At 34.6% G+C, this 26,620-nt stretch overlaps 4 protein-coding genes across 9 annotated transcripts in view; 1 reads left to right on the top strand and 3 right to left on the bottom strand.

Annotated features, from left to right (window-relative positions):
- LOC122714358 (protein FAM214A) overlaps positions 1–7,886 on the bottom strand; it is a 30,178-nt gene extending 22,292 nt beyond the window's left edge. The window contains exon 1 of the mRNA XM_043935628.1: positions 7,554–7,886. The gene's annotated coding sequence lies outside the window, so the exon portion shown is untranslated. The remainder of the gene's footprint in view (positions 1–7,553) is intronic.
- Positions 7,887–10,317: 2,431 nt separating this feature from the next.
- LOC122714366 (dihydrofolate reductase) lies at positions 10,318–11,377 on the top strand. The gene is made up of 5 exons (XM_043935651.1): positions 10,318–10,548; positions 10,625–10,780; positions 10,868–10,985; positions 11,046–11,155; positions 11,229–11,377. The coding sequence occupies exons 1-5, from the start codon at positions 10,466–10,468 to the stop codon at positions 11,302–11,304; spliced, it is 543 nt and encodes a 180-aa protein (XP_043791586.1). The 5' UTR covers positions 10,318–10,465; the 3' UTR covers positions 11,305–11,377.
- LOC122714367 (histidine triad nucleotide-binding protein 1) lies at positions 11,015–12,360 on the bottom strand. Its single transcript, XM_043935652.1, has 2 exons — positions 12,074–12,360; positions 11,015–11,745 (listed from the first exon to the last, which is right to left on the bottom strand). The coding sequence occupies exons 1-2, from the start codon at positions 12,275–12,277 to the stop codon at positions 11,476–11,478; spliced, it is 474 nt and encodes a 157-aa protein (XP_043791587.1). The 5' UTR covers positions 12,278–12,360; the 3' UTR covers positions 11,015–11,475.
- A 47-nt stretch (positions 12,361–12,407) lies between these two features.
- Positions 12,408–26,620, bottom strand: part of LOC122714362 (cyclin-dependent kinase 4-like) — a 31,156-nt gene continuing 16,943 nt past the window's right edge. Inside the window, exons 1-6 of one of the 6 annotated variants that reach the window (XR_006346626.1) lie at positions 18,994–19,477; positions 14,496–15,175; positions 14,072–14,416; positions 13,824–13,984; positions 13,443–13,742; positions 12,408–12,459 (exon numbers count right to left, since the gene is read on the bottom strand). Coding sequence is in view for 4 of the 6 variants with exons in the window: in XM_043935641.1 (XP_043791576.1) it covers positions 13,523–13,742; positions 13,824–13,984; positions 14,072–14,416; positions 14,496–15,155 (1,386 nt within the window). In the remaining 2 variants the exon portion in view is untranslated. Of the gene's footprint in view, positions 12,460–12,489; positions 13,743–13,823; positions 13,985–14,071; positions 14,417–14,495; positions 15,176–18,950; positions 19,478–20,533; positions 20,625–26,620 lie in introns of those variants that run through there. The other 5 variants (XR_006346625.1, XM_043935641.1, XM_043935640.1 and 2 more) reach the window with 5 other exon arrangements.

Below are 26,620 nucleotides of genomic sequence, written 5' to 3'. Positions count from 1 at the left end.
ACGATACTTCTCTGCCTCGAAGGAAATGATGCTCTTTCTGAAGAGACAGGATGAAAAAATCGATATACTACACCGAGTTTTATAAATTCGTATACCGCGGATCCTCGAAGTTTTAATAAATATATAAAGTTCTTTAAAAAAAATAGACGAAAAACAAATAAGATTAAACTACTATCCCTTCTAAAAGAGGACGTTTTAATTAACCGCAGAAAAATTATTAATTAATTGATATTATAAGATATTTCTATACACATATACACATATATTAAGTGAAAATATCACAATTATTAAACTTGTACTCTTTTTTTTTCTATATTATTTATCAATCATTCGAAAATAAATAAAATGTCTCGTATATAATAATTTCAAATGTAACAGATTAATCGAACTTGCTATTTCAAATAAGAATAAAATATCTCTAGAAACAGATCGAGTTGGAACTTCGAGTATCTGTTGCAATTTTTAGTACAGTCGATATCTGTCCGACTGATTATATAGAACAGTTTCTCCGCCTCGTTTTCACGTTTCCATCTCCAATCTTCTCAATTAGAATCGGAATTAAAAAAAAGAGAGAAAAAGATATTTGTAATGGCTTTATCGCGATAGCGAGTCCCACACAAGTCCCGCTCGATGAGCTCTGACACGGAAGAACTAGCGTGCCTCGTCGTTTCCACCGAATCGCGAGCAAACGAAATGCACACATAGGCGTACGCGGCATACACGGTACGTTTGTTCGAGATCGTGGCAGAGGAACGGAAAGAAGCTTGTACCTGTTTTGTGTGCCTCTAATACACGTGGAGGCCGTGACTATCCAGTTTCACGATGATAATCAACGCTGTAAGAGTAGACTGCAATATCGAAATCCGAGACGGCCCCGAACGAGATACAGAGGTGTCGTTTTGGATTCTTTTCTCCGCATCCGTTCTGCTTTTGGCACGGGCGTACGCATAAGCATCCTCCTGCGTTCACTTATCACACTTCGAATATCGCCAGCCTCGTGAATTTAAATTACTCCGAAGGTATCGCGAACTGATTTATAGGTATCATTAAAGTTTCTCGGGCAACAGGATTCAGAGAGGAGGATATGATAATAAATTTTTTCGCGCGCTCCGCCACGTGATATTTTTCTCGGACGAAGGCCGGCGTAGGACGAATAAAGTAGATACAACGGTTATCGAAAAAAAGTGGTGAAAAAAAAAAAAAAAAAAAGAAAGAAAAAGAAAAGGAAAATTTCTTATTTTAGATTTTATACGGAGACCACTGTAATGTCCAGAATGATGACGATGAGTAATTACGTTGTTTCGAGCCGGCTACGCGACGGAATAAATAATAAGCCTAGCGTGTTGCACGACATGTCGTGACACACAATGCACCTTCCACATTGACGAATGTCTCGACGAGGGAAGGGCATGACGTCAATTCGCTGGAGGGTGGAAAAAGGGCTCGACGAGCATCTTTTTTACAGCGTACGACCACTTCACCTCTTTCTCGCGTTCGAGTTACGCGAGTATTTACTAAATGCACTTCCCTACTCGTGCACTCATCGTCCTCGTTCTCTCTCTCTTTCTTTCTCTCTTAGCGAGAAATCATTCCCCATGGATTCGAAAGAAGACAGAAAAAAAAAAGGGAACTAATTAAAAAAAGTCATCGTACCCCCCCGCCATCCAATTAATCAAACCACGTTCGTGGGAGGGAAGGGAGAAAGATCGACCAAGAACAAGTGGAGAGAAGAACGATCACCGTTGGCTATCTCCTATTAACGCAATTAAGCAAAAATGCATCCGTGTTCGGTGAACCCAACCCAGCGGCGAGATGCCTGAAACCGGTGCAAAGTGCGTCTTGACGCGAAACAAAGAGTTTTCTGGAGTGGGAATAGGTGAAGAGAAGAGAGAATCTCAAAGGGGTAATGAGGACGGTGGGTGGGAAGCAGTGGGTGCAGATCTAGGTTACCTGCATATTATGCAACCAACACAACTGCGATTCCGCGGTTGCACGTGCAATTGCAGGCACATGCACGCCTATCATTAACGATTCCACCGTCGGTTTCGACCGTCCAATCCCGTTCAATTTCTATTTAATTAACGTGACTACGTGTAACGCATCGTTTCGCATGCAAAATCCATGAATCTTCGATGGGATAACCGCGAAACACTCCCTCCCCCCTCCCCACACATTTTTAAAGAATTTCTAAAAATCTTTCGCTTGTTTGGAAACTCGAAAAAAATCGGTGGAGCGAACAACAAGCTTATATTTAAATGGCTAAGCCCAAGATTTACTTAAGCCCGAAATAAGGTTAAGTATAAGCGAAATATTTTTGGCACGCGTATCTTCTTCGTAGAGGATCCTCGCGCAAGGTATCTACCCTCGAATTTTTGGCACACGAATCATTTCTTAAATTGTTAAACGATTTTTAAGGTCTTTTCTCTCTCTCTCTCTCTCTTTTTTTTCTTCAACGCGTCAATGACCTAATAATACACGATACACGAGTGTTCTTTATACACTCGACAAAGAAACACGTGCGACTTTCAGCGGCTTCGAATAACGATCCGAGGTCGGTCTTTGTTGCCTCGATCGCTTATGGGACGAAAAAAAAAAAAAAAAAACGCGCGTCGGTCGAATTATGTCAAAATAACGCGAGAGAGTCATATTCTAAACCGAGGACGATGAACCGCGCTGTTTTGGGCGGACGTGCAAGAAAATTCAAGGTAACGCGGCTCGAGGTTCTTGCACGCTCGACCCGAGAGAGAGAGAGAGAGAGAAGAAGAAGAAGAAGAAGAAGAAGAAAAAGAAGGCAGAGAAAGAATTCTTTCGATACTCGAAATAAATTTATCGCGAATCCTGTCGAACGAAACGCCTGTTTTCTTCGAATATTCGTGCACGATGAAAAAAATAGCCTAGAAGAATTTCAAAAAATCGAATCGAATCGATTCACAAAATGTTCACAGGGAGAACAAATTTGCCTCGGCCGCTTGCAATGCGGATCAACGCATTTATCGCGACTTTCACGAATCTGTGATTTAACGATAATTATCGCGATACCAGATTGAATCGCGGTGAAAGCGAGCGAAACCGATAGTTATCGAGATACCTGACAGCTAGAATGGTAGAAAGAATAACCGTAATATGTTTGATTCATGAAACTTTCCGCTTCCTTAAAAATTTCTGCGTCGAGTTTGATCAAGAAACGTAATTAGAAAATTACATTTCCCGGCGATAATTCGAGTTCATTTGTTATTTCAATTCGGTGAAACGGTGAAAACTAAGGCATTAAGATCGGAGAAACAATTACAAAAAGTAGAACGTGTTCACTCGTTTCACAATCGAGTCGAGAAACGAGTCAAGCCCAAGTTTTCCTCGAAATCGCGAGAGAAGGATTTCCGCCCGACCAAATGGAAATCCGCTATCAACCTTGGCTAAACTAAAGTGAGGAGCAGAGCACCCAGGGAGCGTTAGAAGCGATATCGCGATCGTGGGCAAGGTGCAATGCAGTTGCATCGTCCCCGAACAAGGCTGCGGTCTCGTCTCTCAGATAACACGTGCATTGCTATCTTCTATCTCGCATGTATCGGGCTTACATAAGGTGTATCGTGGTATTATGTCTTGTCAACGACAACGCGTGCAGCTCGAACCGATTAGTTACGAAACTGGTTGAATACAAAAGACGAGTGAACGAGCCCGTTCGATCGCAGCTTCATCGATCTCGAAACCATTCGCGAATCTTAATTCTCCGATCGAGAAACTAATTGGGATCGCAATCATCCGCAGATCATACGTGATATAACGACGTGTATATATATATATATATATATATATATATATATATATATATAAAGAAGATGCACGAACGTGTCAAAGATGTGGTATTCGCACTCTGCCGAGAGTCGAGCCGTGCAAAGGAAACTTTAGAGCCCGTTGCGATTAGCCGTGAGATGAGTCATTGGCTGGTTGTAAGATCGTAAAATTATAACAGACCGCATCACGATACCGTCATTATTTTATTAGATGCGAAGGAACTATTTGTGCCCGTTGAATACAATTTCTCAATAGTTTCGATTACTACGAGATTGTACTTTCAAGAACGAGTTTTATTCTTTTTTTTTTTTCTCTCGTGAGAATTTGATGCAACGATAAAAAAGAAAAACGGAATCAATCGTTGCACGATATCGATCGAAGCGGATAAATAATCAACCTGGCTACGTAATCCATCGATAATGAGTAATTATCGTTGTGGAAGTGACAAGAGAGCGGAGTAACGGAAAGGGCCTTTCTCGATTGATGCATTCTGTCGTCACGGAACACATGAGTGTTCCGGTGCATACGAACGTTCACCGAACACGTACACATCCTGCTCGTACGAACGGTTCTTCGATAATGTGGGTCAACTCGTTTACCCGACTCACCGCTTATCTAGCTGTTAAACCTGTATATTTTTCGACCACTTTTACGAAATTTAAAGAATTGATCCGGAAAAAATTATGGATACAAAAGAGGAGATGGTAGAAGAGATCAAAAGAGAAAGGATTTTCAATTCAGAAAGTTAACGGGTCTAATCTTACTATAGCGGTGTGAACGTATGCATGTTGATAAGAGTAGGAAGAAGGAGGTCGAGACCGTATAGTAGCTTCATCGGACGTGGCCCGACGGCTTATCACCGGATTGAATAGGATGGGTTAGAATTCGTGCTTATATTGACAGCACGAATTACGACGTAGCGAGAAAATTGGCACGTTTTATCGTTAACCCTTTTGGCCGAAGCGATTTTAGTCAACGCTCGAATTAGCACTGGCTAAGTGGTTGAGCTGTTCTCTTAGGCTTCAATCTTCTAAAAGTGGTATGCAAAGGATTTCCGCGTTTTCACTGCTATCAGTACACGACGTCGGTACTGATTTACGAACGTAATGTATTTAAATGAGATTCAAAGAGATCTCTGATAATTCCAGCTTTTGTGTCAGTCATATGTATTTACGTAATATCGTTAAATACCCGTGTTTGATTAATCTTATAACGTGTTACATTCGAAATTTAAATTTTTATCAAGAGGAAAATTTCCTTTGTCGATTTGTACGCTTGAATTATTAAGATTTTTGTCTCTCACGGAGTTGGAAGTTAAGGAATATTAAAGAATTAAACCTCCGATCGAAACTAACCACTTTACCTTAGAATAGATTTCTATTCATTCCCTGTTTTCTATCTATAATGAAACAGAATTTCTACATAAAGTATGCATAAGATTTGAATATATATAATTGAACTTTGACCACTGGTTTGGTATCAATTTTGGTATTATATTATGCGCATAGAAATGACTCGTATAAGAATTGATTGTTGTCATCAAACGATCATGAACTCGAATGTTTATAGCTGTGTTTACTTCGTCCAAAGTGAAACGATTATGAAATATTTAACATAATCTCGTATATACGAATCATGTTTGTACGACGAGAAAAAAGAATTAAAAGAATAAATAAAAGAGAAAACAATTTAAGATATAATTATTTTTTCGTAGGATAAATCGAATCAATAATTGACGTAAGCAATGCCTACGTGCAATCTTTATAATAACACAGCTAATTGATATCAATTGATACGGAAGCTCGTTGAATTCATTCAACGGAATAAAAAAAATCTCATTCCGTTGTTATCTTTTTAATGCAAAAAAAAAAAAAAAAAAAAAAGGATTCTGTAGAAGATTCACGTAGGTGCGAATCGGTAAAGCATTGCACAAGGTTACCGCAGCGAGTACATAAGCGCGATGACGAGGCCAAAACTAACGATGAGAAACTGATGCACTTAGAATGCAGACAACCGAGACAAAATACACATATCCGGACACGAAAAATTGCACTAATTGCATTATTCTTCTATCGAGTAAAATTATATTTTCTTTCCAACAATATTATCAAAAAAATATTGAACTTTTATATGTTGTAACTACATCGTTAACGTACTGCAACTTTGACGACCGAATATTTAAGTAAATCCCTTTATCTTTCGCGAAATCAAATCTTAAAATTTTCTATATTCTTATTACTCATCGAACACAACAAAATCCTTTCAGTCGAAATATAATAATTGGACGTAGATGCATCTTATTTCGTAATTACCTTAATATAGTTCCACCGTACACGTGGTTTTCATTATTGAAAGTCTGACGCAATACACTACCATAATAATAGCAATACATAATATGAATAAAGAAAACTGGATAAAAAAAAGAATAAGATTAAAGTAATTTTCCGTATTTAACAATATCGCGTATAATGTCTTATGTTAAATCTATTAAATCACTGGTACTCACGTGAGTTTCGATACGTCAAAATACTGATGCAATACGTGGTCGAAATTAATAAAGAATATGAGAATTCCGAAGCATGAGGTTCCGCTATATTAAGAAGGTCAAAGTTAACCTCGATACGTTCGTGATTTATATCGAGTTACATTAAAGCACCGTCGGTGACACGCCACTCACCCTCGAGCTTTTCCACGTGTGCATTCGAATGCGTCATAAGTTTGTCGCAGCGATTATTTCACGATTCTTCGCGATTCATCGCGACGAGTCACGAATCGATTGAACGATTTGAACAATTTCATAAGAATGATCAACGGTTTTTCGTAACGAACAGCGTTGTGCAATACTTCGATGTGTCAAGGTATTGCCTAGCAATGATTTTGAGATGTAAAATAATTACATCAATGTATTTAAAGTAGTTCGTGAGATTTAAATTAATTAAACCTGCTAATAGAAATGTTATATTTTTAATTATATACGATTAAATTTAAATAAGATCGAGAAATTTTGCGAATTTGACATGAAGAATTTAAAAATTTATGAAATTTAGTAATCATGTGATCTGTTAATTGATCAAATAACCTATCATGGATAAATTCAATTTTTTTTATATCCAAAATGATTAAACACAATAAACTCGAAAAAAAATTAAAATATCAAAGACATTATAACAAATTTACATCACGAATAGAAAATTATCATGTTGTAATTTTTAATCAATTGCGTGAATTTCTTCTAACATATTTCTACCGGTTGTCTAGTTTATCAGCTAAAATAAATTATACAAACTAATGACCTTCTATCAAAAAGTTTGCAACGTTACAATATGAAAAAATCCAAACTTCTTACCCGAACGAAATACGCGTGGCAAGAGACTAGATATACGCATTAACTGTATGCTCTTCTCTTTTCCTCTCACGATACACTACAATAAGCCGTTTATATGACTACAGTGTTACCCACACATGTCAAGCCAGGAAATCACGTTCGATCATCTCACTAATAGTTACAGTACAACCCTTTGAGGGTGGAAGAGGTCGAAAAAAAGCATAAAGTTTGCAATATGGTAAGTGATGCAGGTGAATATCATGGTGTCCCTTTGTGGGCACACGCAATACATGCATCATATTGTTCATGATACAAAGCATTTACATGACACATATAATAGAATGAGAAAGAGAATACTTTTCGTCTTTGTTCTTCGTTAAAAGAACAGAAATAAACTGTCACACAAAGAAAGAGAAAGAGAGTGGCTTGTACTCACCGATTTGTAATATCACGCGAGGTAGCACGATCCACCGAGCCTGGAGTCGTTCCCGTGGGTCAAATGATCCTAACGAGCTCCATGGTTTTCCCGAACTATCGACGCACTCGTGAATTCGTTCCTCGCTGTTATGTCTTTTCTGTCACAGCACGCACGAGAACTCTTTCGACTATTCTTTACATGCAAACTCGATAAGAGAGTTTTGACGGATGCAGGATTAAGACAGCACAAGCAGTTATGACCACCTCGAAGGTCTGTTGCCAACTGACCCAGCCAGTGACAGTTCTTCGTGAGATCTCACGCTTACCAATATGCGTTCAATAAAGTAACTATTCTATTCCGATATGATGGGATCCAAAAATTTATCTAAAACCAAATGAAATAATATTTAGTCCAAATATTTACTGTATGCATTATAGATTCTTTTTAAGGAATACATTACATAATCTTACTAATTTTTTTTCATATTACAAGATTCATTTCAAATAATATGGTAATACAATTTACGATACACGAATAAAAGATTAGAAGACAGAATAATAAAATGTTTGTCAAATTTCTTTATTTATTTAAAAAGAACTTAAAAGATTTATACGAATACTCAAATAAAATTTATTTTTTCTAAATAAACGGAACATCGAAAACTGCGTTATTAACCTTATCTAAAATATATATTTCACTTTAAAACTAATACAATATGAAACGAAGAGGTTTAGAGAGAGTATGATTAAGAAATTTTTTTCGCGAAAGTTGCCAACACTGCCGATCATATGGCAATCAGCTGTAATTCACGTTTTTTCAATGGACATATGTTTGTACTTGATCTAAAGAAATAAATATTCGAAAAAATAAAATTAATAAATATTATTTATTAATTATTATTTATGTTTTTTATAACTTCGTAATTTGTCGATAAAATTTTACAATGATATCGTCAATTTAATACACGTGACTACATCATTGAGATGAATTTAAAATCTTTAGAGTATTTTAATTCAAGGTTAATTGATGCAACGGTTTATTATTCGACAGTTAAATGAGATCAAATATAGGATTAAGCAATTAAAAAGTACGAAGTATGAAACATTAATTATAAGAAAAATAATTTAGCCAACGATAATAAATTGACGATTATAGGATTGTAAATTTTTTTCCAATCTCTAGAAACAAGTTATTTGATAAGAATTTTATTATTTTATTATTATCCATACTTAATACTTAAATAGAACAATTACAAACATATGAAACATATTAAATTGTTCAACAATAAAAATGCAAATACCTATGAAATGCATATATTACTGTGATTCAGTTCATAAATGTTTTATTTACAGATATTAATCATTTATCAGTGTGTAGGAAATCCAAAATTGGATGATATACTAATTAATAATATCAAAATCATGTCTTGATAAGAACATGGTGTGCATATTGATTGCATTTTTCATCAGTCTTAAATAAATCATTTTTTGCCAGATTTCTTTATACCGCCTGTTACAAGAGGTCCTCTTTGACTTGCTTTCTTAGCAGCTTCGGCAAGTGCTTTCTGTTGTTCCTTTTGCTTTTGCTTGAATGCTAGATCTTCTTCATCCAAAACTTTTTGTTCCTTTTTCGGTGCCTTAAGAGGCTTTTTCTTACCTCCTTCACGACCAGACATTCTAAAAGTATAAACTTAATTTTATAAAAATTAATAAACAAATTTTTAAAAAAAATAATGAAATTATAAAAAATTTTCTTATTTTAGTATAATTACAAGATAATTATAATATAGTAATTATTATTAATTTCAAATAAAAATTTGAAATTAATTTGTTATGAAATTGCAAATTTTTTGAAACAATAACCTATATATTTTGTTACTTATAAGATTCGATATATATTGAAATTTATAAAGAATATTTGAAAAAAGAACTTATATTATATAAATAATAAAATAAAAATTTGAAATAAACTTGAATGAAATAAAAATGATTTCGAAATCAATGTTCACAACGTGTAAAGCAATCATATTAAAGTTCAATTAAAGCAATAATTATTTATATTTAACAAAATAAACAGTAATAATAATTTTTTTACCTTATGATATAATCAAACTTAACGAGTAATCCAATTAATGTAAAGAATTTAATGTACTGTAATTAGTATTTTAAATATGCAAGAACAAAGTTTGGTTATTACGTCTAAAACTGAAATGTCGCATGATACTAAAAGACTAAACTGTGCTGCCATCTATTGAATAACTATATATCTATCGAATCGTTTTATAATACTTGTGGCGACACATAACGATAAATTTTCTTATTAATATTTTCATTTAATATTAATTAATTGATAATCAATTCCAGCAAATTTTTTAGCAATATTAAATTATATTGATTGTTTTAATATTAAAATAATATTAAAATAAATGAATTAAATATGCTACATTATAAATAAATAAATATTTATATACTATATAAATTCTTTCCTATTTTTGAATACACTTTTATTTTGAAGATTGTACTGTCGTCTATATTATATCAATATTTTAAGGTGTGTTGGATTGGAGAGTCTGCAGCTCACTTCACTATAGAGATTCGTAAAAGAATTCCATATATATATATATATATATATAATATATATTTTTTATTATATATATATGTATATATATATATATATATATATATATATATATATATATATATATAGTAAATATCTTAATATTGTTTCATCAATTTGAATTTATGTAGAGCTATTATAATGATTATGTAATGATTAAACAATTAAGATAACATACTGACTAAATATAATTGACTGATAAACCAAGCAGCGTGTATCAGAGAATTAATAATTTTTAACAGTCACGTGTTAAGAAAAATTAGTGATTCATACTAATTCATTCACTGAATAGTGTTAAGTGTTAGTGTTAAAAAATGAATTTAAATTTAAATTTAATTGCAGCAACATGTGAAGGAATGGGTATTGGTGTAAAAGGAACGTTACCATGGAAACTTAAGTAAAAAAATAATGAATATATCATAAATTAAATATGAATAATGCATTTTAATCTATTTGTTATTAAATGATTATAGAAGTGAATTGGCATTTTTTACATCTGTGACTACAAATACGAAAAACGCAAACAAAAAAAATGTTGTATTGATGGGACGTAGAACATGGGAATCTATTCCAAAAGAATATAGGCCTTTGAAAAATCGAATAAACATTGTTTTAACGTCACAATCTTTGTAAGATTTATTTTTATTTTATTATTATTATTTTACTAATAAAATAAGGAAAATAATAAAAATAAAGGAATTATTAAAAATATTTAGGGATTATGGAAATGATGTGATTGTATGTAAAAGTATTCCACATGCTTTTGAAGTTATTGAAAAAATCAAAGATCGAATTGAAAATATATGGGTAACGGGAGGAAGTTCCGTATACAAGGTGCGTTGTTTATACAAAATTAATGAGAATTTTTTAATTATAATTTAAATTTAATCGCAGGCAGCAATGGAATCTCCAAATTTTTATCGATTATATTTGACAAGAATAAAAAAATATTTTGAGTGTGATACATTTTTCCCAACTATCCCTAATAATTTTGTTTTAACAGAGTAAGTTCTTTATAAAGTAAATTCATTATAAATTTATTTTTCTTTTTTCTTTTTTCTTTTTTTTTTCTTTTAGAGATCCAAACATACCACAAGGAATTCAAGAAGAAAATAATATACAATTCGTATATGAAGTATATAAAAAAGAATAGATTTTTAATTTGGTTTCAAAATAATATTTTTCGAATATTATAACATTTTTAATTTTATAATAAAACTAATTAATTATAAGCAATATTTTTCTCAATACTTTATTATTGACAAAAGATATTTCTTAAAATTTAAAACTGCGTATAGAATTGTATTAAATGAAATGGAATTTTTTAACCTGGGGGCCAGTGCATTTGGCGACCACCGAGAACATGTATATGCAAATGATATACCGATTGTGCACCATGTTTACCATCGTTGATAACCAAACGAAAACCATTATCGAGGCCTTGTTGCTTCGCCACTTTACGGGCAATAAGCATTAAATGGCCCAACAAAGCTTCGTCCGCATCTTCGGCTTTTGAAAGTTGTGAAATTGGTTTTCGTGGAATTACTAGAAAATGCACTGGTGCTTGAGCATTTATATCTTGAAATGCAACACACTAAAATATTAAAAATTTTTTTCTTAGAAAATTAACAAGGATATAAATTATACAAGAATATTTAAAATTTTACGTATTCATAGTAGCAATTATAAAAAAAAATTTTTAAATACTGAATTATTATTCAAAGGAATATAGTTACAAGATATTCAAAAACCACAAATTGAGATTTGAAAATTTTATGATAAATCATTTAATAAAATAAAAAAAAAAAGAAAATTGTCATAGAAACACAACAAAAATATATAACCTTATTTACATTTTTTAATAAAACAGAAATGTAATATTTGAAATTTAATTTTTTTTATAATAATTCGATTCATTTTACCTTATCATCTTCATAAATGAAATTACAAGGTATTTCTTTACGAAGTATCTTTCCGAAAATAGTATCTCCAGTAGGAGCTGCAACTTGGGCTTTTTCCACTTCGGTCGCCATTTTACTCCAACATGAAGAATGATTTAATAGATTGGTATTAATATATAGTAATCGTTTAGTTGAAGTTATTCCGAGATTTAAAAACAATCTCATTTCGAGCGGATTCAATATATTTTTGTTTACAAAATTAACACATGACTACCACAAATTCGTTACTAATTATTATACAATAAAAAAGCTGCAATGTTCAAGATGCTATGTCACGAATATTAAATGGCGGCCAATTTGAATCGATACGACGTTGCATCATAATATTATATTGTCTATTTCTTGATCTATAACAGTATAAATTTTTTTAGCTTAATTTAACTTAGCTTTGGTTTAAGAATAGTTTCGATATATAAAACTATAAAATCTTTATTTTGTTGTACAGTCTTTTTAAAGGTTTTTCACGTATTTTTACAAATTATGTACTTACTTAGAGATATATATATATGTATATATATATAAATATTATTCATATGATTTATATATATACTGAAGATAAAATACATTTTACGTGCTATTATTTGTTTTACATACATATGGCAGTGTACTTTCTGGTTTTTTGTGGGAAATCCTATATCTTTCCAACGAATCTAACGGGTCAATAGGCCCCAGTCTTACAAGAATAATGCTACTTAATAATATGCTTATAATTAAGTTTACATAGAAAATTAAGGCATAGATTATGAATATTCCAACAACTTTGGAAGGCACACCTAATCAATCATTATACAAAATTGTTTTTGGTGCCCGGAGATGAATCCTATTTATTCTTATTAGAAAATATTTACTAGTCGAGAGGTATTATAACGTGAAAATGAAACGTGAAAATATGAATAGATTCATCATTATCATGAAAATAGAAAATAGAAACGGAAATGCTATTTAGATATATTACTTAAATAAATATCAATAATGTCATTGTTACATACACAAATAATGGAAATTATATGATTATCTAAACAAAGCTTAGAAAGCTGTTACTTACTGTACTATTTAACGACTATATATATATATATATATATACTTAAATTACGATGATCTTTCAAATGCAATAGCTATAGAATTTAAATATAACGATGGTTTCATAAACTGTAGTAAACGTATTTTGCAATTATAATTCCTCAATAAGAAAGGAATATTTATAAGCCGTACATAATTACGAAGATTCATATTCGTGTATTATATTCGTAATAAACTATATTATTTTCTAAAAAAAGAAAAGTACTATGATGATTCTTATACTAAAAAAAAAATAAAATAACATGCTTACGTATTTTTGGATACCGTAACATCAGTCTGCATTTAAAAAATTATTAAAGATGAAGAAAAAATACTCAAGAAAACTAATCATCACGAATCATCTTCAGCAAAATACCGATGTCTGAGGGCTTGAGCCGCAGTTAATCGTCTATGAGGATTAAAGGTAAGCATACCTTTAATTAAATCTAGCCCATATTCGTTGAGATCAGATATTATAGTTGCAAAAGATTTTGGTTGTCTATAAGGAAAAGCTGTCCAACTAAGAGATACATTTTCAGGCCATTCCCCTTGCGATGGAGTTCCAATTATTCTGTAAAGCAATCACTTCAATCAATTCAGTTTCTCAAAATCATTCTCTCCAAAGAAATATAGAATATCTTTATTAACATACTGGAAAATCCTATCGAGTTGGTCACCTTCGCTCGTACCAGGAAATAAAGGTTCAAGTCTACTTAATTCTGCTAGAATGCATCCAACAGACCAAATATCAACAGGAGTTGCATAAGAGCAACCTAAGAGGACTTCTGGAGCCCGATACCATTGTGTCACGACCTATGCAGTACAGTAATTTCTACGATTTAGTATAGAACATAAAATTATGAATAATATTACTCGATATATATATATATATCAACCTACCACAGAAGTCAATCTCATTTCAAAATCGTACGTTTTCGCTAAACCAAAATCTGCAATTTTTATTCTTCCTTCCCTGGTTACCAACAGATTTTGAGGTTTCAAGTCCCTGTGTATGATCCTGTGACTGTGTAAAAATTCTACACCTCTGAGTATTTCCTTCGACATTTGTTTCACCACATGAGGAGGAATTCCTGTCTGCGAACAAGAGGACATGTAAGATGCTAGATCCCTTTCCACGTGCTCGAACACAAGCCATAACGTCAGTCCTCGATCCAATCTCTCCGATCTTCCATCGGCAGAAGGCAAGTGTAGATAATTCCCTTGACAAACGTCCAATAATCTTACCTGCATGCATAACAAAGAATGTGAGTATAAATGCAAATAGAAACGGCATTACCAACCACATAATAATAGCGAGACTTACAATGTGCGGATGCTCGAATCTTTCCAGTTGTTTCAAAGTGGCTATTTCTCTTAACGTGGACGTAGGTAGACCATCCGCCGTCAGGGGCACTCTAACTTTTTTTAAAGCTACCACTTGTCCCGTATTCAAGTCTTTAGCCTTGTAGACCGTGCCATAGGCGCCATTTCCGATCAAAGACAATTCCTGATACGATGCGTCCTCGCCGATTATCGATGTTTGAATTTGCACATCGCTATCCGACTCTGATCTCTTGTTAGAACTGCCGGATAATTCTTTCTGGCCGCTGTACTTCATTTGTGCGATCGTTTCGAAACTGCCGAAGTGTCCTTCCTTCGAGGAACCAGCCGCTGCTACATTTGCCGGTCCCTCCAAACTAGTTTGGCTCAGCTGTTTCGCGGTGTCCAAAGATTCCCCGCCGATCTCGAATGGATTGGTTTCTGACGCGCTCCCTGGTATTACCTCTATCGTGTTCTCAGGTAACGAGGATGCCACCGTACCCGACAATTTCTCCACGCTCTCCAATTCCTCCGTGCTCAAGTCATGTTCCTTCTCGGACCTTCCCTCGATCGAGGCCTCGGAGAATTTCGATTTCTTGGGTGGCGTGGGGGATGAAAGGTCTGGTCCGAGCTCAGAGCTCGGACGTCGAGATGTCCCGGCCATCACAACATTTCGACCTCTACCTGAAACGAAAAAGAAAACCAACGTTTCCGCTACATCGAGAGTTATAAACGGAATATCTGGAAAAAACATGGCCCGGTTAAATTTAGAGAGGGAATCTTTTGAATCGATGTTACACCTGTTCCATCAACAACGATACGCCCGATCCATCGGTATTTCAATCCAAATTTCCTAATTATCGATACGTAAATATTAGTCCCGAATACGAATATTAAGTCGTATACGTCGAACGTGAGACAATAATTGGATGCAGGAGAATATACACGAAACTGATATACTTGTAAGAAGACACTTGTGGCATTTTGAATGTTAAATATTAGTGATTCGTAAAAGTTTCATTAAAATTTTCGTACGCGCTAGTGTTGCACCGTCTGCTGTACAGCAACATCTGCATCGACACCTGCGTTCGTATATAATAGTCCTGGGGCCTCGTCGTCGCCTTTCGAACATCTTGTAAATATAAGAAGGGTCTCTCGTTCACCCCACGCTTTTTTTAACTTTTATTTTCCTCCACGCGGTAATGAATTTCCTCCGGGTGAAAATTTCCTTACCTGGTTATATATTATAGAGGGAAAATTCTTCTTCTCCGAGAACTCTATGTATTTATTTAATTTTAAAATTTCCTAAATATAATATAGTTTCGTTACAAAATCTTTTTTTATCGTTAAGCAAGTTTGCGAGGATAATGTTTGAAGAATAATAATAGTTAGGGACGATCGTAGATAAAATGAGAGAAAGACAAATATCCGTGAAATTTTACTGTATTGCTGTAAACCGTTCGACTGTGTATACAGAATAATTAGACGTCATAGCAATAATAAAGCTGAATGAAGATGTGATAGATAGTGGAATGCGTAAAGAGATACGAAGAGATATCTACTTTACATTGCAGCACAGAGCGATAAAAGAAAAAAAAATTCAAATAATGAATAAGTACAGTGTCTAACGTAAGGGCCAAAAGAAGAGACAACAGTAGATATTTATCGTTTCGTAATATTTACTTACATGGATTTTTTTCCTTCTCTACAACAGGATGTAATAAAAGTATACGTTATGTTATCGTTTCGAAATTTAAAATATGAGCGTTTAGGAATATTATTATTTTATCGTATCAGAATCATTCGTGGATAAAGCATAAATTTACGTAAACGATAGCGTCTTTCACCCTTTTTTTGCTGACTTCGAAAATTGTCAACACAACTAAGAATAAACATCATCTTCGTTGAAGGAGGAAGTTTCATAGTCGGGCTTCATTCGACGTTTTGATTTAGTTTCTTTTATCAACTTCCTTTTGTGATAAGACCGTGTAAAAAAAGAAAAAAAAAAAAAAAGAGAAAAAAAGAAAAGAATAAAGGAGGAACAGAGGAACGAACACACATTTCATCATGTGAAACGATCGAAAAGTGAAACCCACCAAACTTTCTAACGCGGAAAACGAGTTGCTACGAGCTTCGTATTTTCTACTATCGTTTACTATCGTTCTAACAAAAATATCGAGTGGAAAAAGATCGAGGTTGCGAGGTAGATAGAAAGGAAAGTAGCGTACGAGTTTTCGTGTAACACAATCTCCACCGTAGGACCACCTACGCAGTCCAGTCACGTGTTTCCAATGTATCTTTTCGTGAAGAATACAAGAAAACCGTTTTTCCAAGAAAAAAGAGATGGAACGAATCTGAGGAGAGAGCCTCGAGAGAGAGAGAGAGAGAGAGAGAGAGAAGTCTTCTGCCTCGTGTTTCGTCGGGAAGCGAGAACAAGCGGTGGAATGCAAACGCGATGAACTTTTTCCGAGAATCACAAAAAGAAAAACTAGAACGTGTTGGTGGCCAGTGAAGGGAGCGATAACATTGGAAAGCGTTTCATCCGACTCGATAGAAGATAAGGAAGAACGAGACGAGTCGAAATGAAATGCAAAGAATGTAGAAAAGTAAATACTTACTTACTTACGTGTAACATCGAACTTTCTATTAATTCGTTAAAAGAAGAAGAAGAAGAAGAAAAAAAAAAAAAAGAAAAAAAAGAAAAGAAAAAAAAACCGAATGGAACGGACGCAAACGAGGTTTTTATACGAGCTTGTTTCACGTGGAGCGAAGATTTATATTGCTTATACAAATCGAAATCATTTTCTAACATCGATTACAACATCGATCCTCGGATTGCCCAACGATTCTCTTCCGTATCTTCGATATTATGCTACACGCGTTACACTGTTTACGCGCTATGCGTTACGAGGCGATAATGATACGTAAATGTTGAAAGGAATTCTAGCATTTAAACCGGGCGTTTAAAATCTCAAACCAAAGAAGAACCAGTTATATGAATGAAACGTTTGGGCACGCGATGCTCGCGTAAACGAGTCAGTAATTTATCAACTGACCCATTATCGTTGTTACAATTCCTCCATTATTATCTTAGCCTATATATACTTAAACGATGCAACTTAAGTTTTTCGATTAAACGGAAAGGAAAAAAAAAAAAAAAAAAAAAAATACCTGTGATCCAATGAACGATCGATGAATGGATTATCAGATACAGGTCAGGAAGTAATATAGATGTTAAGCAGAGATACTCTGGACTTTCAGTGAGACAGGAAACGGCGCATAGATAAAGTAAACACGAAGGCGCCAGTAGATTTCAGATTATTCATGGGGTTGACACTACTATCTGGCCGGGTCTTTCGTGTGACTAACACTTATAACCAGCCCTCCCATTCACTTCCATTTCTAAGCCGCATCGACCAATAAACAGAACGTTTCAAAACCTGTGTGTACGTGCGCGCGTACGTATATGTGTTGAAGTACAAGAATTACATAGCGCTACTATCGATCTGGAAATTTAAAATTCGAATAACGAATAAAAATAGTGGGGATCTTGGATTGTTGACGGAAAAAGAGCAAGATTATTAATCGACGGCGTATAGAGGCAATCTCATTGAAATCGAGTAACACTTATTGATTTATCTTTTTACCATGACTAATCGATTCGTCGCAATGTGTGCAACGTGGTGTCGTTTTATAAAAAAAAAAAAAAAAATTTTACGTTATGCACGATAGAACATCTGAATATCGTGACGCGTGGAAAAATTGAAGTAGGTATTACTACACAGATAACGTATCCAAATATTTTTAAATTTTTCTACGATAAATTCGATTCGAGATAAGGAATCGATTAATAATAAGAACGAGGTACGAGGTTGAAAAATTTCCCGCGACTTTTTTTTCAAGTATCAACGCGATTAGCATTTCAAAACACTTATGGTTATTATTCAAAGATAATTTGGGACGAAATTCGAACGTTTTCTATTTCGAATTCAACAAGCTTTTTGTAACGCACAAACCACGTGGTTGCATGTACACCGCGATTCGTAAACAAAAGAAGTCGAGGAGGAACCACCCCCGCCAGTAAGTGGTTGACTCTTGTCTTATCTTCACGTGTCGCGACATTCCACGTTCTCACGTTTCAGAGATACGGCTACCGTAACAAACCACGTTCTCACGATGAAAAATCTCAAAGGAATACCATCGAGAGAAGAAACTATCGATGTTAATCGACCAACAAACATCTACGATTTACCATAGGATTCTTTTCAATCTCGATATAATATCAAAAGAAAAAAAAGAAAAAAAAAAAAAAAAAAACACGCAACAAGTGCGTGTCGAGGCTATCCTATTTATCGTAATATCGTTGCGTGTAACGCAGAGGTGCGTGATCGCGTAATTCGAAAAGGTTATATACCGTTCCGTTCGGCGAAAAGGTGTATCCCAAAATGTATATACGTACAACGTACTGTCTGCTCCGGTGAGAGCGTGGTTTCTTCACTTACCCACCGGCTAGGTGCTGACCTCCCACGAGAGAAGTATGGAGCGACGGCAGCAGCGATGCGCTACGAAGAAAAACAGAGTGCGGTTCGGTTCCACGTGCCGGAAGCGGGTATTAACGAACGCTGCCTCGGTGCTGCACTCCCTCTCTCTTTCCGCCTCCTACGAGATGCGTGCACACGGACGCAGAGTTTTGGCTTGCACAACAGAGGCACGAGACACAGAGAACGGGCAGGATGTGCACGAGAGAGACACTTACGGTTTGACGGCGTTGCACGAGGAGAAGCACGGCCGACCACTCGCGAGCGTAACCCAACGGCGACTCGACGAATCGTCGTGCAGCCCGAGCGACTGTGTGCCAGTCGAAACTCGATGGTAAAAGCCAACTGCACTGTGGACCGACCTGAAAAGTACTGACACGACCGGCCACGGGCACGCATACGGCCAGCAGACAGAGAGTTAGTCGTTGCCGAGCCCTCGAGGAAGTAGGCCCGACACTTTCGAGCGGACCTCGCATCGACCGCTACCGACAGCTGCCGTTCTGGCCCTTCCAATGCGCTCCTGCCGCCACGATCGGCCGCCTTATCCGTATGCACGCGGAGAGGGAGGTTATGGAATAGAGAGAGCCCCGAGAGAGACACGCTACTTCGACGCGTAGCGTCGCGCCGCGCCGCGCCGTGCCGCGCCACGCCGGCTACTACGATGCGCGCCGGGGAACCCTTCAATTACCTATTCACAGGACGACAGTCTCCTCTTTCGATTTTATATCGCCTCGTCGAGCCGATATATTAATTGCAATCGTTCCCGGAAACGCGTTACGCTTCTATGCGTAATGCCTGTTATTCCAGGGGATACCGTGAATCATGCTACTTATTCATCGAAATTTACTATCTCCAGTCTATCTGCCGTCACTCTTATTCACTCGTATCTACGTTATTCCGTTAATGAATCTTTCTCCCAGCGGGAAATTTTGAATTCGATTGTCAAACTGATTCGTTAATGACGATGCTTCGCTCGGAAACGAGGGGGAATGTTCTATTAGAATGGAATAGAATATCTGCTGGAATATTTTCTGTTTCGTGTTTCCGATATTTATGGGATAATAAAAATCTTTACGATGGTTGTCGTTTGTTTCGACCGTATTTCGTTTGTCTTCGAGTTTCGTGAAAACACCGCGGGAAAGGGACGGAGAGAGAAAGGGAGAGAGAGAGAGAAAGAAAGAAAGAAAGAGAGAGAGAGAGAGAGAGAGAGAGAGAGAGAGTGTTAGAGGGTCGCGGTAAGAGGAAGCGAGACCGTGAGAGAGAAACGAGATGGGAAGCAAACAAGAGAAAGAGAGGCGATCCTTCAGGATTCGTAAAATCACGATCCCTTGCGTTCAACGCGAAATCTCGCGTAAGAGAGATTTGTCACGCTATCCGTGAAGGGAAACGAATATTTCGATGTCAGGGGGAGAGGGGAGGGGGAACAATCGATAGATTAAACTTTCCAGCCGGGGTCACTGTCACTTCGCGACACACGCACGCCAATTAATCAAAGAAAACGCACCATAGTTAAATGTTTTCCCGTCCAAGTTATTCCCCTCCTCTAAACACGGTCCGATTGTCGAAAATCGATCAGCTTCCACCACGTGGTTCGAGTTTTTCACGTTAACTTGCCGATTGTCATCGTGACTGCGTATCGGCAGGTCGTTGTTCCTGACGGTGGCGCCAGCCCTCGTGAGGAGTCCCGGTTATCCGGCTATGTTTCTCTCTTCTCCACCGATCAGCGTCCGTTGCGCGTCCCGAAACATGAATGGAATGCTTCCTGCGACGGCCGATGTACGCGAGAGACGACGGCTCTCGAATGGAATGGGCCGGTAGACTCTCCAGCCCAGGGACGGACCATTATTGCCAGAGCCCTTCGTAGGGCGACTGCCCAACGACTGCCCATGGCCATCCACTTCCTAAGCGCCCCTTTCTTTCGCGCCCGAATTTCCGGAATGAAGGCTCGTAACGCGGTTGCATGCCGCACGAATAACGCACGTGCTTCGAATTCTTCGAGTGGGAGATAGTTGGATCGGGCGAGATTTTCGGATAAACCTTTTCAAGGTACAAGTGTCGTTCGAGTTTTTTTTTTTTTGCGCCCTATTTTTGCTTTCCTATATATTTTGCCGCCACCATTTCGTTCCATTCCGGAAAAGTTTTTGGTCCTTGATCTCTGGCAAGCGTTTTCATCCGCAGCCGAGGATACGTATCGCGGTACGGGCGTATTTTTAAATCGATACTTGGAGCGTACTCGGAGCGGGGAGGGGGACGCAACGTTTTTCTAATTAAGAGAGATATTCGGCGTGGAGATTAAACGAGACGTTACTGGAAGCGTAACGCAGGGAGGGAGAGAAGAAAGAAAATCATTTCGCGCATCTGCGTGTGACTAAGATCGTGCCGTGTGTATAACAGATTATGATTTTCATACACGTCACTGATTATTCACTAATTTCTCACGATTTGCGCTAATTTATTTCTAAGCCCGACGAGAGGCTTTCTGGAAATGATTACGTGGTCACGGAGACTATATCTCCTACTGTGAATCAATTATTCTAATGATCAAGTTATTTAATCAAATTCTGAACAAAGTTTTGTTAACAAGTGCATGACTAATTCGAAAACTGTAAAGTGAGAGTCATTTTTTTTTCTTGAACGCTGTGCAAATTACTGAATAAAAAGACTATTGCAATTAGATAAAAAAAAATAAAATTTACGATATTTTTAAGGAAGAAACTTAGAAAAGGCAATAAAATCTAAATATGTTTAGATAAAGTACGACGGCATTAAAAACGTGTAAGAATCGAGTTCCGTTATGTACGATATCCGATGTTAACCAATAGTTATGAAGTAACTATTGTCTTGTTTTATGGGCTGTTATTTGAGAAATATGCATAAAAAATTCTGGAAAAACTGAGAGACCTGTGTACTTAACACGTACGATGCAATATCCTACCTTTAGATTGGAGAAAGGAAAGAATAAAAATATCGAAATTATCGAAATGTCGAGCGTATAAAGGATTAATTGTTTTTTCTCTCAATCTCCAAGTTCTATTTCAGCCACCTGGAAATCGCGCACACCTGGTAAGCTTCTACAAAAGCCAGTGAACAATATTTTCGAGGCAAACAGAGGAACACAATGAAGTCGATTGTACAGCTACGAGGGAGCTTCGGAATGCCACGAAAAGTATGCACTTCGATTCCTTATCATCCGCGCTGCAACATTGTGCATATCGATCCTATCTCGAATCGCTAAAAATAATCCTGACCTTTAATAACTATCCTGCTAATCTGCGCAATAAAACAATTGACCGAACCGTTCGGCGCATTGAAACGCGATTACCATCGGGTCATGGTATACTCGACCGACAATTGGTTTCGAGGAACGGATGTACCTGCATACAACGTCTGTATCTACGATTAGAACGATCAATGGATATTCATTTGGATCGCAATCCAATTAGATCATATATATAACGTAATAAGCTCAAATCCATTCTTTCCATTTCGTCGAGGACGTAATAATTTTGCAAAATTACACGATAAAAAAAAATGAATATTAAATAAGAAAAACGAGAGACGCGGTGTCGTAACCGGTCAGAAGTACGATGAACCAAGCATTCGCGATACAATCCTCGGAACGATAGAGGAATGGGACGTAAAGTTGGCGCGCGTCGTTAATTACCACTTTCACCGAATATTACAGGTATTTGTGGGTTGCGGAAAAGGAAGGTCGGAATCAGGATTTGGTCACCGGTCTAACTATCTTGACGAGGACCTTATTCCGGGGATCTTCGACTGACGACGTAGTTACCGGCTGTACCATAATGCCTCTAGCCTCACCAAACTAGACGGCAGACTGGTTTTTGCCCAATTTAGATCCCCCATTGTTCGGTTCAGCTTGGAATGAAAATAGAGAATTGAACGTAGCCGTACCCTGTCCGCGTTGCATAGAAAAACACGGATAAAACGGATATATTAGCAATTCTTGGGCCGATATCCGATGCTACCTTGTATTTTCATATCTCGTCGTTCGATCGTTTCCTTTCTTGTGTTTGTCTTTCCTCGATGATATTTTACGAGGAAATGAATTTCCTTTCAATTGACATCAATTCTCAATATCTTTTCCTCTTCGGAGAAGAATTAAAATATTAAAGAAAATTTCAAGAATTACGATTTACGATCTTCGTAAATTTAAATGTATGGAAATCATCGTTTCTACGATCGATTCAAATTTTTATGAACTTGAAAACTTTTGAAAACTTAAAAACATGTTCAAAAGTTTCGATATACCGACTGAAAAAAACTGTAAATCAAATTATCTATCGAAGGAATCTGTTTTACCAATAATAGAATATTAAGAGAACTACTTGTTTAACAGAATCCATTTATCATCTTATGGAATATAGTGTTCTGAAATACCAATCGTACAAGAAATCAAAATGTTTCTTACCATCGCATAAATAAATTTTTATTTTTTAAATTCTTAAAACCTGTATTTATCTATATCTATTTTAAAACACATTAAAGAATATAATATAAAGATCAAACAATTAAATATTTAAAAATATTATTATAATACAAAAGATAATGCAAAAAGATTTTTTATTAATATTAAAAAACGTGACAAAAAAAATTTTAATAAAAATGAAATATAAGAAAAAAATTTAACATTAAAATAAAATATATATATAATAATAAATGATAAATTAAAAAAAGATATAATACAAAAATAATTAAATCTGAAATATCTGAAAAATATAAAAAAGGAATTAATTATTTAAAAAATAAAAATATAAATTAATAAATAAATATTTAAATTAACAAATATATAAATGAATAAGCAAATAATTAGAAAGTAAAATTAAATAATATATTATAATTACAACAATATTGAATGTTAATAAAAAATAATTAAAAATTATTTTTATATTATAATAATAAAAATAAAATGTTACAATTTCTATCCGATTTATCCACGATCTATCCACGACGGAGGTTCGATGTGAAATAATCGCTTTCGAATTCGAGTTTTGTATTTATAAAAGGTCGCGCTCGAAGACAAATAATAATTTACGTTCTTCGCCGGTGTTTCAAAATAACTTTTCGAATATATATTATAATATATTATAATATAATATATATTATAATATAATTATATAATATATTATAACATAATATAATATAATAATAATAATAAATAATATAAAATAATATAATATAATATATTATAATATAATATAATGCTTAATAATTTAATAATTTTTAGATTTTTTTACATTAATTTATGCATTTAACAATTCATTACGACAATAAATCTAATAATTAAAATATATTTTTACTAACTAAAATTAAATTTATTATTTTAAAATACTAGTTTCCAACTTATATTTATATTAAAATATTTTAATTATTATTTTACACGAAGATGGATTAAATTAAATATTAAATGCATTTATAGTGCTTAATAATTTAATATTTTTTTTAGATCTTTTTTTAATTTACTTTATTTTTAATTTACGTTTTTAATAATATAATAAATATAATAAATATAATAATTGATACATTTTTATAAATCAAAATTAAATATAATTTATTTATAATTTTAAATGTCATTTTACGAGATTAGTTAGAGTAATCACTAACTAATTTGATCAATAGTGATCAATCGAAATTTTAAATACAAGTTGTAGTTTATATTAAATTAAAATTTTATGTTATTCTAATATATGTATAACAATTTATAAATTTTTTGATATTTTATTAATATATAATAAATTTTTATATTTTTTTAAATGTTAAATTTTTTTCTTTATCATTATATTTTATGATGAAATTAATATTTTTATCAATAAATTTTGCATCACGCTAAATCGGTAACATGAAAAATAAAGGGATATAAATTGGTAAAAAGACTTTAAGCCTTCCGGATATAGAACAAAAAAATATCTTGAATGATAGATCTGTTCTCTGCTTGATGACTGAGACTTTTAAAATATAGAACTGATTTCTTGCATGATTGGCATTTCAGAAAACATAAAAATTTCCATAAATCTACAATTTAGTAACGTGATTATTTTTTAAAAAAGAAAACATTGGAAAGCAAACTACGCGATATATTTAAAATATATGTAAATATTATATTAAAAATATCAGATAGTTTAATTAATATTTCTTCAATTTTTTATTTAAAAAACAATAAAAACTTCTGAATACTAGAAATTTAGGAGTTACAAATTGTTATTTAACAATGGCATAAAAATAAAAAATTTTCATAGATATATCTAACGAAATAAAACTGATTGATCATCATGATCGTATCATTAAATTTTAGGAGAATATTAGGAAAATAAAATAACTATAATAAAATTTAAACTATATCTAGTTCTTCGAACCGATGGGAATAAAAATAATTTTCATTCTATTATTCTATCCCGGATGAGGACGAGTTACTGACCGAGTAATTTCATGGATACTTGCCCAAGAGGCTACCCGTTATACAGAAATGCAATTTTAATTCTCTATACGCTTACAACGAAGACAAAACCCACTAAGCTTCTCAAAGTTCGAAGATAGGAAAAGGTGCGCCCGTATTACGTGAGGTCAATTGGTAAGCAGGCTTTGCTCGACGAATGCACTCAATGAATTTTAAACGAAACCTTAAAAAAATTTTTATCTAGAACGAAAAAAAGGAAAACGAGAAAAAACTTAAGCACCAATACATATCGTACATATAGTAGCGTATCCAAATCGAAGAATTCAAGCTTATTTTTGTACAGATTCGATTTATTAAGTTTTTAACAGGATGGCGAGTGAAATTACGATGCAATTTCAGAGCATACATCGTCTCGAAGATCAATGTTACTCGGCTGATCGAGGAGGTAGCCTTGCGCATTCCAATCTGGTTTTACCATACTGAGGAAGAAGAGAGACGAAGAGGAAGAAAATGAAGGGTCGCGGTCGTACGAAAGAGCGTTATATCTGGATCTGGAATGATCGAGATATTTTCAAAGCAAGCTCTCTTATGAACATCACGCGTCTTGCAAAATTAACATCAAATTTTCCAAAAGAATCGCTCGATCGTTGCTATAAACGTGAAATATATTTCTTTTTATTCTATTTTGCATCTACACTTGAAGATTGCTAATAGAATGCCTTAAAATTTTATATAATAATCGCCTTAATTTACCCCTTCTAATTACAACAATTATTATCTGGCGATAACATTATTGTTGATATAAATCAGTATTTTATTCCAAAAAAAAAAAAAAAAAAATAAATCGAAGCACCATATTAAGATAAATTCTATCTTCGATTAATTTCAATATCAATAACATATTTACATTTCGTTTACGAAATGTCATTATTTATTCGTAACCGATAGAAAATCGAACACACACGCACGCATTTTGCACAATTACCCGCATCTAAGAAAATCGGCCGTTCAATTGACGCACTATTTCCTATGATTTTCTCCCTCGTAGGAAAGACTACGTTTTTTCTTTTAGAGAGATAAATTCAAAGAAAAGAAAAAACAGCGTGCAGATTGAAAATGGACGCTTTCTATGCAATTTCGATGATAAGAAAACCGCACGGAGAGAGATTTGTTTTG

The sequence above is a fragment of the Apis laboriosa genome, unplaced genomic scaffold, assembly GCF_014066325.1.
Source record: "Apis laboriosa isolate Shangri-la unplaced genomic scaffold, ASM1406632v1 scaffold29_cov151, whole genome shotgun sequence".
Classification (NCBI taxonomy): Eukaryota; Metazoa; Arthropoda; class Insecta; order Hymenoptera; family Apidae; genus Apis; species Apis laboriosa.
This window is presented reverse-complemented; position numbering and strand designations above follow the sequence as displayed.

Excerpts from the sequence above, each read along its gene's own strand:
- LOC122714367 (XM_043935652.1), bottom strand. The coding sequence starts at position 12,277 with ATGAGATTGTTTTTAAATCTCGGAATAACTTCAACTAAACGATTACTA. Across the intron at positions 11,746-12,073 it reads TCATTTATGAAGATGATAAG|TGTGTTGCATTTCAAGATAT; the intron begins GTAAAATGAATC and ends TTAATATTTTAG.
- LOC122714366 (XM_043935651.1), top strand. The coding sequence starts at position 10,466 with ATGAATTTAAATTTAAATTTAATTGCAGCAACATGTGAAGGAATGGGT. Across the intron at positions 10,549-10,624 it reads ACGTTACCATGGAAACTTAA|AAGTGAATTGGCATTTTTTA; the intron begins GTAAAAAAATAA and ends AAATGATTATAG. Across the intron at positions 10,781-10,867 it reads GTTTTAACGTCACAATCTTT|GGATTATGGAAATGATGTGA; the intron begins GTAAGATTTATT and ends AAAAATATTTAG.